This window comes from Gekko japonicus, unplaced genomic scaffold (assembly GCF_001447785.1).
Source record: "Gekko japonicus isolate JY-2015 unplaced genomic scaffold, Gekko_japonicus_V1.1 scaffold387, whole genome shotgun sequence".
Taxonomy (NCBI): Eukaryota; Metazoa; Chordata; class Lepidosauria; order Squamata; family Gekkonidae; genus Gekko; species Gekko japonicus.
In genome coordinates, this window is record NW_015170900.1 from 1,115,839 (window position 1) to 1,128,830 (window position 12,992).

The 12,992-nt window shown below is 45.4% G+C and overlaps 1 protein-coding gene across 2 annotated transcripts in view; it reads right to left on the bottom strand.

Annotated features, from left to right (window-relative positions):
- The window catches only part of CCSER1 (coiled-coil serine rich protein 1), a 934,040-nt gene extending 921,557 nt beyond the window's left edge, over nt 1-12,483 (bottom strand). For both annotated transcript variants that reach the window (XM_015418598.1, XM_015418599.1), the window contains exons 1-2: nt 11,127-12,483; nt 8,412-8,599 (exon numbers count right to left, since the gene is read on the bottom strand). In XM_015418598.1, coding sequence (XP_015274084.1) covers nt 8,412-8,599; nt 11,127-12,447 — 1,509 coding nt within the window. In that variant the 5' untranslated portion in view covers nt 12,448-12,483. The remainder of the gene's footprint in view (nt 1-8,411; nt 8,600-11,126) is intronic.
- Nucleotides 12,484-12,992: the final 509 nt, after the last annotated feature.

The following is a 12,992-nucleotide window of genomic DNA, read 5'->3' on the forward strand; positions in this document are numbered from 1 at the left end:
GTGGACCTTTCCTCCATGAATATGTGCAATCACATTTAACACCATCCATTTGAGCAGGCATTACTACATCCACTGGCTGTGAGTTCCACAATTTGCAAAGCAATCCTAAGTAGAGTTACACCCAAATCCATTAAAGTCAATGGAGTGTAACAGTGCCTAGGATTGCAGGAGCGTCAGGGAGCTGCAGAGGAGGGAGGGGAGAAAAGCACCCCTTGTGCCTCTTCCATCAGCTCCAGATTGCAGGATTTCACCTCCTCCCTGCGGCAGCATCCAGACCCACACGGATCATGCAAACCCAGGAATAAACTTTTCCAGAGTAAGAAAGGACTACAGGGGAGGAAGAGGGGTGTAAAAGAAATCCGCAGTCCTTCCATCTGCAGATGGTTGGATCCAACTTCATTTGTCCCAACCAGCCAGGAAGTCCTCAGGCTCACATGCTGCCTCTTCTTTTCAAATTGCTTTTCACGTTCCACAGACACCAAGACTTCCTGGCTTGGTCCAAACTGCAGTTTTTTTGTGATGAAATAACAGAACAAACGCATTTGTTTTCTTGCTCACCAACTGTGATTGTAAACCAAGACTAAACTGTTTACAGTCCTAGGGGCTTTCCCACATTCTCACATTGCATTGTGTCCCTATCCTGTTGAGTTTTTTCCCCCTTTTCCACCCATGTTGTACTCCCTCTAGTGGCCAATTCAATATTACATTACTATATGTCCAGCATAAAACCTGCAGTTTAAATCTGAAGGGAGATATGCTAGACATACAGGGATGTCATATCAAATCAACCACCAGAGGGAACAAAACACAGGTGAAAAGAAAAAAATCTGAAGCAATAGGGACACACAAACAACAAAAATGTGAATGCGGAAGAACCCCTATGTTGTAAGTCACTCTGTCCTCAGTGACAGCATAGATTCCACAGATGAAGAGCTACCTGCAGCTGGCCTTCAGCAAGTAACTGAACAACCAGCTGCCGATGGCTATGAGCCAGGAGGAGACCAACAAGAGATCAGATTGCCTGCTGAGAAGAAGTCACAGCCTACAGCTGAAACCAAGAAAAAGCCTTGTAACTCTGAAGCAGTAAACAAGGCTTCGGAAGCCACTCCCAACCCACCTAGCTCACCCACCCTTGCTGTGCCAACACTGTCAAAGGTAAGCTGAGTTGCAGGAAAGGAGGAGTGTGAGACTCATGGCTCACTGTCAGCTGTAAACTGATGAGATGGATGAGTAGTTTCAGGATGACTCCCAAAGAATTGGCTGGAAATGTACCTTGTTAAGACCTAGCCATAAAATTAGCTGGGAGATACAACAAGTATACATAGCTACTGAACCACTGGAACCTTAACCCAGCCTGGACTGGACTTGCTGCCTGAATCCCTTGACCCTAGATCGGTCTTGGCATACTTGCTCTCTGGAACCCCTGACTTTTGGACTGGACCCTGGTTCTTCTCTGCAACCTTGCCCATGACCTGCCCTGCTGAATCCCAGCCTCCTGCTGCAGCAGTACACCCTAATTTGTAGGCAACAGAACAAGCTACACCTTCTAGTTTAGCCAAATTTGGAGATAACAACATATTGCAATTAGATCTGAACCAAAAAGTTTTCAATTGCTCAGTGGCCAACAAGGGGAAGAGGCAGAGAGAGGAAGCGTAGAAACCAGAGGACATCCTGGCTCATTCGTTTATTGCAGTCTTTATAATATCTGAACACAGTCGTTATGTTATGTCTTCAGCACACTGCTAATTGCCCCCCCCCCACAACCTTGCCATTGCAAGCTGTTCCATAATACACAGTGGCCTGGATCCAGTGATGTACAACTGGAAACAAAATCAGACTTAGCTTAGTTCTAGTTGCACAAGATCTTGCGCAACACCTTAGGCTTGCTTCCCCAAATACTGTAATTCCTATAAATCAGTGTTAGAGAATGAACTTGATATTTTGCTTTATGAACTATATTTATTACTACGCACACAAAGGACTGTGCACACACACACATAGGCTCAGAGAACTGTACACTTTAAGTCACCTGTTCAGAGCCAGTTTGGTATAGTGGTTAAGTGCGCGGATTCTAATCTGGGAGAACCGGGTTTGATTCCCCACTCCTCCACTTGCACCTGCTGATGTGATCTTGGGTCAGTCACAAGCTCTGGCACAGCTGTCCTTGAAAAATAACAGTTTGTGTCAGAGTTCTCTCAGCCCCAACCACCTCACAGGGTGTCTGTTGTGGGGAGGGGAAGGGAAAGGAGTTTGTAAGCCGCTCTGAGACTCCAAGTGAAGGGCGGGGTATAAATCCAATCTCTTCTCTCTTCTTCTTCTTCTTCTCTTGTGATGCAACACATAGAAGGTGCCTGCACAAGCCTTACACGTGAATAAGGTTTCAGCTACACAGTTACCAGCCTGGTGAAGAAGCACACACCTCCATTGTTGTGAGCAGTAAGAAACAACAACTTGAGCAGAGACAGCTCCCATTGCAGAATTACTTGTGGTCATGTATGACACATCACTGCTTTGTTCCTGCATTGGTATTTCCTGCCAAATGGACATTTGGTTCACAATGAGAATGGCCAGCTTCATCAACACTACAATGGAGCATCCTGACGCCTGCCCAGATGCTCTCCTTTGAGTAAGGTATTAGATTTCAATATTGGCCACTCCTTATAGGTAGCCTCCCACTCCTATAGGAAACCAATAGGATTGTTTTTGGGACGGACTAACAGGTAGGTGGGTCCACAGGTTGGAACAGTTACCTCCCACCTAATGGACCCAGTATGAAAGGTCAGGACCATTCACCTGGACCTTCCTAGTTAGCAACCCCCACAACAGCCCCTGTCTGCTTTTTACTTCTCTTGAGTCCCACTTGCTATCCCCAAACCCTTGCCTCTACTTTGATCTCTTGATCTGCAGTCAAGAGACCCACACGTTTCTATTTCTCCCTATCCATTCTTCATTGGAACAGCAAACCTCCAAGACAGATAAGTATTGCCCATCATCACTCCCACCTGCTAAAGCAATTGTGCTTATTTTAATACTGTATTTCTAAGGAACTTGATTGAATGTGTGAGTGCATCAGTATTGTTTGTATGAGATTTAATTCTTTAAGTAAAAGACATTTATTTTAACAACAACAGCCTCGAATCCTTCTCTGGTAACCCTTGGTGGGAACAGGATCTTGGTATAGTTGGCAAGGACCCATTTATAAATTGCCAATTGCTGTAAATAAAGCAATTCGGCTAACAACACATAGAATGCACTGAAGACCACCAAGGAAGTCCAGGGTTACTATGCAGAGGCAGGTAATGGCAAACCACCTCAATTAATCTCTTGCCTTGAAAGCCCTACGGAGTTGCCATAAATTGGCTGCAGCTTGATGGCACTTTCTACCACCCTCAAGAGCTCTAGTGCAATGCGAAATTCTGTGCTGTTTCCATCCCATCATCCCATCAAATTATATCCCCAACCCTTGAATTTAGCAGCCCATTAGCTGCAGATCTGACTTTCATCAGAAATGCTAGGATATACATCTTTTGCTAGAGGCATTTGTTTTCTACTGGGTCTCATTCCAGCATTAATCCTGCTGACTGAGTTGACCTTAAAATTAGAAGCACATAAAACACTTCAGTCCCATGCTGCTGTTTCACAGTGTTTTTATACTAACAATACCTGTAAGTTAGTGTTCCCCGTGCTGAATTAAATAAATGAGGAGCAGAGCGGTGCTTACCTACAAGCTCCGCATTGTTCCCTATCAGATAATATTGCTCAGCCTCTTTTATCAAAACAGATGCGGCAGCTTGCATTTTAACCAGGATCCTCAATTCCCTTCCTGGGAAGAAGATGTGAAGGCAAGTGAAAATGGCAAAACTAGGCCTGTGCAAAGCCAGCCAACAAATGAATGCTGTCAATCACGAAGAGTGAGACTAGGGATGTGCATTCGGTTCGGACGAACCAAATGCACCCCAAAAATTGCCCATTTGGACCCCTTTCGGGCTGCTGCAGGCCGATTCAGATTCTCTAATCTGAATCGGCTTGCCGCCGAATTTCGGCGGCAATTTGGCCCCATTATATCCTATGGGCCATTGAAGTCAGTGGCGAAAACATAGGGTGTATTCTGGGGGCTGGAGGGCAGGGAGTTTGAGGGAGAGGCTCCAAACTCACAGGGTAGCTGCTGGAGCCTCTCCCCAAGATACCGACCAAGTTTGAAGAACATTGGACCAGGGGGTCCAATTCTACAGACCCCCAAACAGGTTGCCCCTATCCCCTCCATTGTTCTCTATGGTGGGAAAAAGTAACATTTGTTCCCACCATAGAGAACAATGGAGGGGATAGGGGCAACCAGTTTGAGGGCCCGTAGAATTGGACCACCTGGTTCAATGCTCTTGCAACTTGGTTGGTATCTTGGGGAGAGGCTCCAGCAGCTACCCTGCAAGTTTGGAGCCTCTCCCTTAAACTCCCTCCCCTCCAGCCCCCAGAATATACCAGCTTGATTCCCCACTCCTCCACTTGCACCTGCTGATGTGACCTTGGGTCAGTCACAAGCTCTGGCACAGCTGTCCTTGAAAAAGAGCAGTTTGTGTCAGAGTTCTCTCAGCCCCACCCACCTCACAGGGTGTCTGTTGTGGGGAGGGGAAGGGAAAGGAGTTTGTAAGCCGCTCTGAGACTCCAAGTGAAGGGTGGGGTATAAATCCAAACTACTACTACTACTACTACTACTACTCCTCTTCCTCTTCTTCCTCCTCTTCCTCCTCTTCTTCTTCCTCTTCTATGTTTTCGCCACTGACTTCAATGGCCCATAGGATATAATGAGGCTGAAATTGACATTCGGCTGGTCGAAAGACTCCCAAATCAACTGGTACCTACGAAACTGACAGGCGGGAGTCTTACTGCCAGCCAAAATTGATTCTGCCCGATTGGGCCGAATCCCAATGGGCCGAATTTTTTTTCTTTGCACACCCCTAAGTGAGACCATTGTCAACGAGGAGGAGGAGGAGGAGGAGGAGGAGGAGGAGATTGGGTTTATATCCCACCCTTCACTACCTGAAGGAGTCTCAGAATGGCTTACATTCTCCTTTTCCTTCCCATCCCCACAACAGACATCCTGTGAGGTAGATGGGAGGAGGAGATTGGATTTATACCCCGCCTTTCACTACCCAAAGGAGTCTCAGAGAGGCTTACAAACTACTTTCCCTTTCCCCTCCCCACAACAGGCACCCTATGAGGTAGGTGGGGCTGAGAGAGCTCTAGACATAAACTGCTCTTTTTTCAAGAACAGCTGTGCCAGAAGTATGGCTTGCCCAAGGTCATCCAGCCAGGTGCAAGTGGAGGAGTGGGGAATCAAACCCGGTTCTCCCAGATTAGAGTCTGCACACTTAACCACTACGCCAAACTGGCTCTCAATGGGGCTGAGAGAGCTCTCTCAAGAACTGCCCTTGAGAGAAGAGCTCTGAAAGAACTTATGACTGACCCAAGGTCACATCAGCAGCTGCATGTGGAGAAGTGGGATCATGTACATTATAGGGAAATCCACAGTGGTGGTGGTGTAAAGTGTCGCCAAGTCACAGCTGACTTATGGCAACCTCATAGGAAACGGTCTGCCTCTGCACAGCAACCCTGGACTTCCTTGGTGGTCTCCCATCCAAGTACTAACCAGGGCTGGCCCGGCTTAGATCCTGAGAGCTGATGAGATCAGCCTAGCCCGGGCCATCCACAGAGCCCTCTTCCTATTGGATCTGGTGTCCCCCTGCCCCCACCTCTAAAACCTGATTGCTTCTCATAGTGTAACCTAGTTCACTGGAATTCAGAAATTTTCCTTTTTAACAAAACTTAAGTATATGTCCTGACTGGCACTCACAAAGCACAAGGGAAAATAAGGGGTGAGGTCAGCATGGGGTTGCAATTCTGCAATCCTAGAATTACAATTGTCCCAATAGCTTAGCTGGCTTAATTCTCTGACGTGATATAGGAAAGTATGACACATTACAGAACCCAGTGAGTGCTGTCTGGTAGATCTGTGAAAAGAAGCAAAAACAAAGGGGTAACAAGAAAACCCACGGAACATAATCGTAATGGAACTGGGAGGTCCACTCCTCCCAACTTGACTGTGTACCAAAAGGTGCCGATTTTTCAATGAAGAGGGGAGTCTTTTTGTTTTGACTGACATTTAGTTCCTATCACAATGGCTGAGAGGCTTCAGTCAAAGGAGTCTTCGCCAGTCTGTCCACTCTCAGGAACCCTTGCACACCACTGGTGAACTTTGCAGGTATCCCTGAATGTGAAGAAAGTTCTCTGGTGACTCAGCATAAAAATTTGCCAAGCTAATAAATAAATCAATAAATCCCAGGTATAAAACACACACAATCCTGGGGAAATAGAGTACCGGCCAAACCCCTTTTTGAACAAGAAACCCACTTTCTAACTGGATCAAGAAAATCCCCCCCCCCCTTATCCCTGAGTAAGCCTGAAATAGGATGTTGGGAAGGAGAGAGTTTTCACAAGTCAGCCTGACCTCCGTCAATCAGTCACCTGGATGGATTGCTTGTCCCACCTCAGTAGGGCAGGTATGTTTATCAGTACAAACGGTACCTTTTATTTTACTTCTGTATTTTCCCTAATATCCAGCCAGTACCTTCCCACCCTGAATTTAAACCCATGATTGCGAGTCCTATCCCTCCGCTGAAAACAGGAACAGAATGCTGGCCTTCTTCACCCTACACAACCACAGCTTGATCCACCTATCTCTACCCCCATCCTTTCCCCCCCTATCCACAACCATAACCTTGACTTATGTCTGCTTCCAAAATACATCAGCCAGATGGCTGGAAAATAGCCAAAATCAATGAACTTAAGGAATTTTCACACTGCTAACATTTCTGACTCCCTGGACTAACCAATTAAAGGCCAACAGCTCTGTACACCTGAAACTGTTGAGCGGTTTGGTTGCAGCTGAAACAGAGTAACATTGACATCTTGTGGAATAAGTGAATTACTGCAAGGGGTGACGTTTGAGAAACTTCTGAAAAGAAAACAGCTGTTGTGAGACTCTGCAAATTGCTCTTACCCCATATATTTAATTGTGTGTGTGGAAGGCGTATAGCAGCCTTGCTTGCACAAAATCATGAGCTCATTTTAGACATCCTATTAAATTCATTTCCATGCACTGAGTTCAGTTGTCTGAAATGCAAAAGGCACAAAAGAACACAGTACCCACTCGTGGGATAGGGCAGGGTATAAATTAAAATAATAATAATAATAATTATTATTATTAATAATTATTATAGGCACCCATTTCAGACTCATATATTCTCTAATGCCCACAGCTACCACCCAGTTTGGAGCTCTTCAAGGAATATTCCACATAAACAGACATGAGCAGACGAAGCTGACTTCTACTCAAGCAGACCTTTTGGTGCATCAACGTCAGTATTGCCTACTCAGACTGGCAGCAGCTGTCCAGGGCCTTAGGCAGAGGTCTTTCACATCACCCACTACCTGATCCCTTTATAACCAGGGGCCTTCTGCATGCCAAGCAGATGCTCTTCCACTGAGCCACAGCCCCTCCAAACTCCGATCAACAAGTTGCTTGGGGGAAAAATACTCCTTACCTAGAAACTATTTTATTTCCAGCGAGCTTTGGTCTTTAGCATGAGATGGTGGAAGCCAGCATTTTTAGCTTCTGATATTCCCTTGCCATGGGATGTAAAACAGAGTTATCACGGAGCATCCGTGACAAGGAGAAAACAAAACGATCTTAAAGAGCTCTTTTCTTGTGTGGCCGAAGACTGTTCTTTTACTATGAAAGGTGAACTAATACATAACGCTTTACTGAGAATGGGCTAGCTCTGGATGCTATTGTCCTCTCCATAGAGACGGGGAAAATGCAATGCCGCCTTCTACATGAAATTCACAATACTCCAAATAGGAGCAGGGCCCATTGTCAACATCAATTAGTCATCTGGGAGGATTGCTCTGGACACATATAGTAAACAAAAATGAAAAATGGTCGCAATTCACTGCTTAGTAAAATCATCCTGGTGTTTTCCTTCTAGCCCCTTTGAGCAGTTAAATGTGGAGACACTGAACTATGCCTACTGTGCATCAGTGCTGACCTATGGCTTTTCCTCACTGGTATTTCCACTTTGCAAACTGGGAGGCCAACCAGCAGAGAATGACTTTCCTATCCCCACCCAGGAAATCCTCAACTCCAATGATTTATTCGGCGAGAACTAGATTTCATTGTTTGGCATTTCTTGCATCAATGAAAACATTTCTTGTGTCGATGAAAATTTCATCTGCCCCTGCCAAATCTTAGGACTCCATATTAAAAACTGCCGTCACATTTCATCATTAAAAATAAAAGAGAACGAAGAAGTAAAAAGTTGGAAGAAATATGCCACCCAAGGGCACTGCCCACGTACCATGCTGTTCATTTTCGATGAAGAGGAGCCCGTCCTTTGCTTTCGCAAACTGTTCAATTCTTCCGGGTGTCCATCCTTTGGTTTTAAGATCATCCGGCTACTTCCGGCGGTACCTTCAGAGGAAGATCTCAGACGTTTCTCTATGAATCTCCAATCGCGATGAGGGCTGAAACTACTGGCAAGTTTCACTGCGAAGAGGGCAAGAAACACACACTTCAAAACCTATGCTTCAAAAACTATTCTGCAGAAGAGGTATCAGTACATCTAATCCTCAATGTGACTACATCTGCAGATTACTTAAATCCACAGATCAGGGGCAGGTAGACAGAAGGGGGGATTTTCTTCAAACATGGGGAAACCCCTTGGTTTGCAGAAAAATGTGAACACTTCAAAGAAAATGAAGGAAATGGTCGTCCCTGGCCCAGAGGTCTTGCCTCGACCAGGGCCAGGGCTTTTTCTGCTCTGGCCCCCGCCTGGTGGAACATGCTCCCAGTCGAGATTAGGGCCCTGCGGGATCTTCTTCAGTTCCGCAGGGCCTGTAAAACGGAGCTGTTCCGCCAGGCCTTTGGCTGAGGCAGTGAACGTCTCTATATGGCCTCCCTGAGGTGATTGTCACCTATCCACCTATCCATCTGTTAACCCAAATAATACGCTAAAGAACCGTACAATAATATGCTAAAGAACCATACAACCAGTGACTGTCAGAAGTGTGACTGAGTTTTAATGTTTATTATTGAGTTTATTATTGGTTAAATTTTCTAACTTGTTTAATTGTAATCATATTTATTGTACTGTTTTTATGATGTTACCTGCCCTGAGCCCGCTTGCGGGATGGGCAGGCTATAAATACAAATAATAAATAAATAAATGGGGGGAAACATCCCTCAAAACAGAGAAACATTGTCTTTTCTGGCACAGGGTCCAACTACACTATATTGAAGTTCCACAATCACATCCCCAGTTTAGTCGCGAAGAACAGTTGGGGAGGAGGCAGGGTTAACTCTTCCTTGCCGTGCAGATTTTGCCTACAGAAATGCCCCCACCTCGACTGCCTAAAGTCCCAGTAAAGAAAAAAGACAGTCACAGAATAGATTCCTGTCTTCTTTTTTTTCCATAGTGGGTTTTAAAACAAACCAGGAAGGATTATTTCTAATTGCGGAAACAGAAATGGAACAAAGAGTTGGTCCTCTCTTCCTTCATCACCATGGCTGTGATCCATACCAGCCACACACAGGTCTTTGTTTGTGTTGCTCTGATGAACAGACACCTAAAGCTTATGCAGTCCCACTCTGGCGGAAGCAAATGAAAAGTGCACAAAAGCCACCAACACATAACAAAGGTTTGTGTGACCTGGTTATCAGGCCACTAAAGCAATGGAAATTACAAAACAAAAAACAACAACACTCCCCCACTAAATATATCCTTTGTAAAACACTAGTAAACCATTCTTTTAGGAACATGCCAACCAAACTGCCCCACTCATATGAATTTAGCTCAAGGCAGCTAGATGAGAGAGGAGGGGTGTCTCAGTGCTAATATGCCCTGTTAAAACATGACTTATAAGCATTTTTTTAAAAAATAAACCAACAAATAAGAATATGCATGTGATGATGGGAAGTTACACAGCGTGGACCGAAATTGTTCCTGCTCCTATTGTGGGTCAGGTATACAAGCAAATTGAGTGAGCAGCAAACTCATATCCAGCCACTGTATAACATTGCAAGAGACGGTTACACTGGGGGGAAATACAACCCAACTAGGTGTGTATGTACATTTGTGCCGTCAAAATGCAATCCCAGCAAGGGACTCCCAAGGCAAGTGAGAAGCAGAGGTGGCTTGCCATTGCCTTCCTCTGCACAGTCTCCCATCCAGGTACCAACCCTGCTTAGCGTCGATGATCTGATGAGACTAGGCTATACCATGCTGCCTTCCTTCCCTGAACAGGGTAGGGAAGAAGAACTGTAAAAATAATATAAACCTGACCTAAGAAAATGACTGGTAGTCCAATTCTCAACTTTACCAGGGGCTCAGCAAAACTAGAGCCCCAGGACATAGTCTAAGGGCACTTGATACAGCCACATTGTTAAAGTTAAGCAGATAGGAGTCTGGACAAGTTCTGGATAACAGACCTCCTGTGAAACCTGGCAAGTTGTATGTAAATTAATAAACCCCTTTATTTGTAGAGGTGATCCTCTGAACATTCACTGAAACTACCGAGACTATATGAGTAGTTTCTAGAAGGAGATGCTTCCGTGCAAACGGCATTTAGCTGGGAATAAGTGCATTCAGGAATAGGTCTTTGCATAATTTCAAGTACACTTACTTTCAGCTAAGGGGTCCATGGATAGGCTTCAAGGGGTCCGTGTACCAGGCACAAAAATTATTCTTTTCCTCTGATTTCCTTCTTGTTATTTTGGAAATCGTCTTTGTGAAAAACATTCCTAATTATGTTATTACAGTAACGCTTCATTCCAAACCAATGTAGGAGGGCGTGGGATGCAACCATACAGGTTCAGGTAATGTACAATCGTCATCATCACCTCACTATGACATTTTTCCTGGGTTGGGGGTCCATAGCTTCCATCAGAGTCTCAAAAGGGTCTGTGACCCCCCAGAAAGGTTAAGAACCGCTGAGCTAAGTGCTATTTGCATGTGCTTGAAAAACCTAATCACATTTTAAAAATAAAAAAGGGAGAAGAGCATCAGAACACATACCGTTTGTGTGGTTTATTTCATATCCCTGCTGAGTTTGGAAAGACTGTGGTTCAGAAGATGAAGGGATGACCTTAGTCTCAGATATGGGGATGGCTTCTCTAATGTGTTCAGGTGCTCTAACACGTTGTTGGTCCCTATGTGATCCCTGTGCTTCTGGAGAACACCAAGTTATTTCTCCCTGGTTTAAGACAAAAGGTTTTAATTGTGCTTCAGCTCCTGAGCTTACTTCTTCCAGATGGCTGGTCTGTTGAACGGGAAGTTCTTTCCATAATACTTTTGCGTGGTTTGGATTAGCATCAAGGGCTTTAGATAGGCCACTAGCTTCGCTGAGCAGTAAATTGTCTGCTCCCTGACTCTCGGTTGCTATAACAGCACAATGAGAAACACTTTCAATAGGATCTGTTTTCCTTGAGAAGGGAGCAGCAGCAGCAGGACTGAGGAAGATCTGAGAGGTAGAAACATTGTGGACAAAGGTTTCCGCATGCAAATTCCCACCGTTGGGCAGCCCATCGACTTCTGAGACAGAGTCTTCAGTCAGTGCCAGAAACTCGGAAGGGGTCTGGACCATGGTCACATCGGCGGAAAGCATCGGTGACTGCAAAGAGCTGCCTACACATTCTACAACCTCAGGAGAACACGATGGGGAAGGCCTGGCCGACAGGGGTTCACTTTCAACACTGGGTTTAATATCCAGCTGGCACGAAGACGGTTGCACGCACGAAACTGACTGGCTTTCAGGAACTGGCTTTGAAAACCGATAGTGTGTCGAGAAGGATTTGGGGAGAAGTTTCCTTGAGGAATGTTTAACAGAGGACCGGCTTTGTTCCTCTGTGAAGCCAGAATCATCACCTTCATTTTTGCCAGACCGGATGCAATTTATGAAGACGTTCTTATTGGCTGAAGGCTCCCTGCCCTTTTCAAAGTCCTCCGTCACAGACCTTGTGATCTTCTTACTTCGAGAACTTCCGAAGCCTACAGAATGCCTCCCTCTGCTTTTCACGTGCTCCTCCAAGCCAAGCTTTTGCAAAGTGTGACTGGACTGAGCACCATTGGAAACAGCTGCATTTTGGCTTACAGGTTCGGCTTTCTGTTCACTCCCTTTCTTGTGGTGGAAGCTAATGGAAGGTGTGCGGAACAGGCTCCTGCGTTTGCCTGTGCTACCTGAGCTGGAGTTGGTGCTGGAGGGAGAAGAGCTGTGAACACCAACGGTACTATTGGAAGTGGGCGATGATGGAAGGGAATCGTGTCTTCGGCTAATACTTCTCCTGAATATTGGCAACCGGGACACAATGATGGAACGCCTCGATCCTGAGTCCCCCATCAGGATCCTTTGTGCTTGGCCAGGATCAGCCAATATTAAAATCTGTATGGGTGGAGAAGAAGAAGTGCATCATCATCATCATCATCATCATCATCATCATCATCATCATCATCATCATCATTGTTATTATTGTTATTATAAATTATAGACACATTCAACTTTTAATTTCCATAAACATGAAAAAAGCTCCCAGAATCAAAAGGCAAGTAGGTACCAGAATACTCTCTATTCCATTGTCCTTGCAATCATACGATTGTGGAGAGCCAACCGTAGGCTATACATCTCAAAGTAGGCTACATCTAAGAGCATAAGAAGAGCCCAGCTGGATCAGACCAATGGTTCATCTTGTCCAGCATCCTGTCTCACACAATGGTCGATCAGTTTCATCTAGTCCAGCATCCTGTCTCACACAATGGTCAATCGGTTCCTCTGGAGAGCCAACAACAGGGCACAGAGGCTAAGGCATTCCGCTGATGTTGCCTCCTGGCTCTGGGATTCAGAGATTTAGTGCCTCTGAATGTGGAGGTTCCCCTCAGTCACCAGGG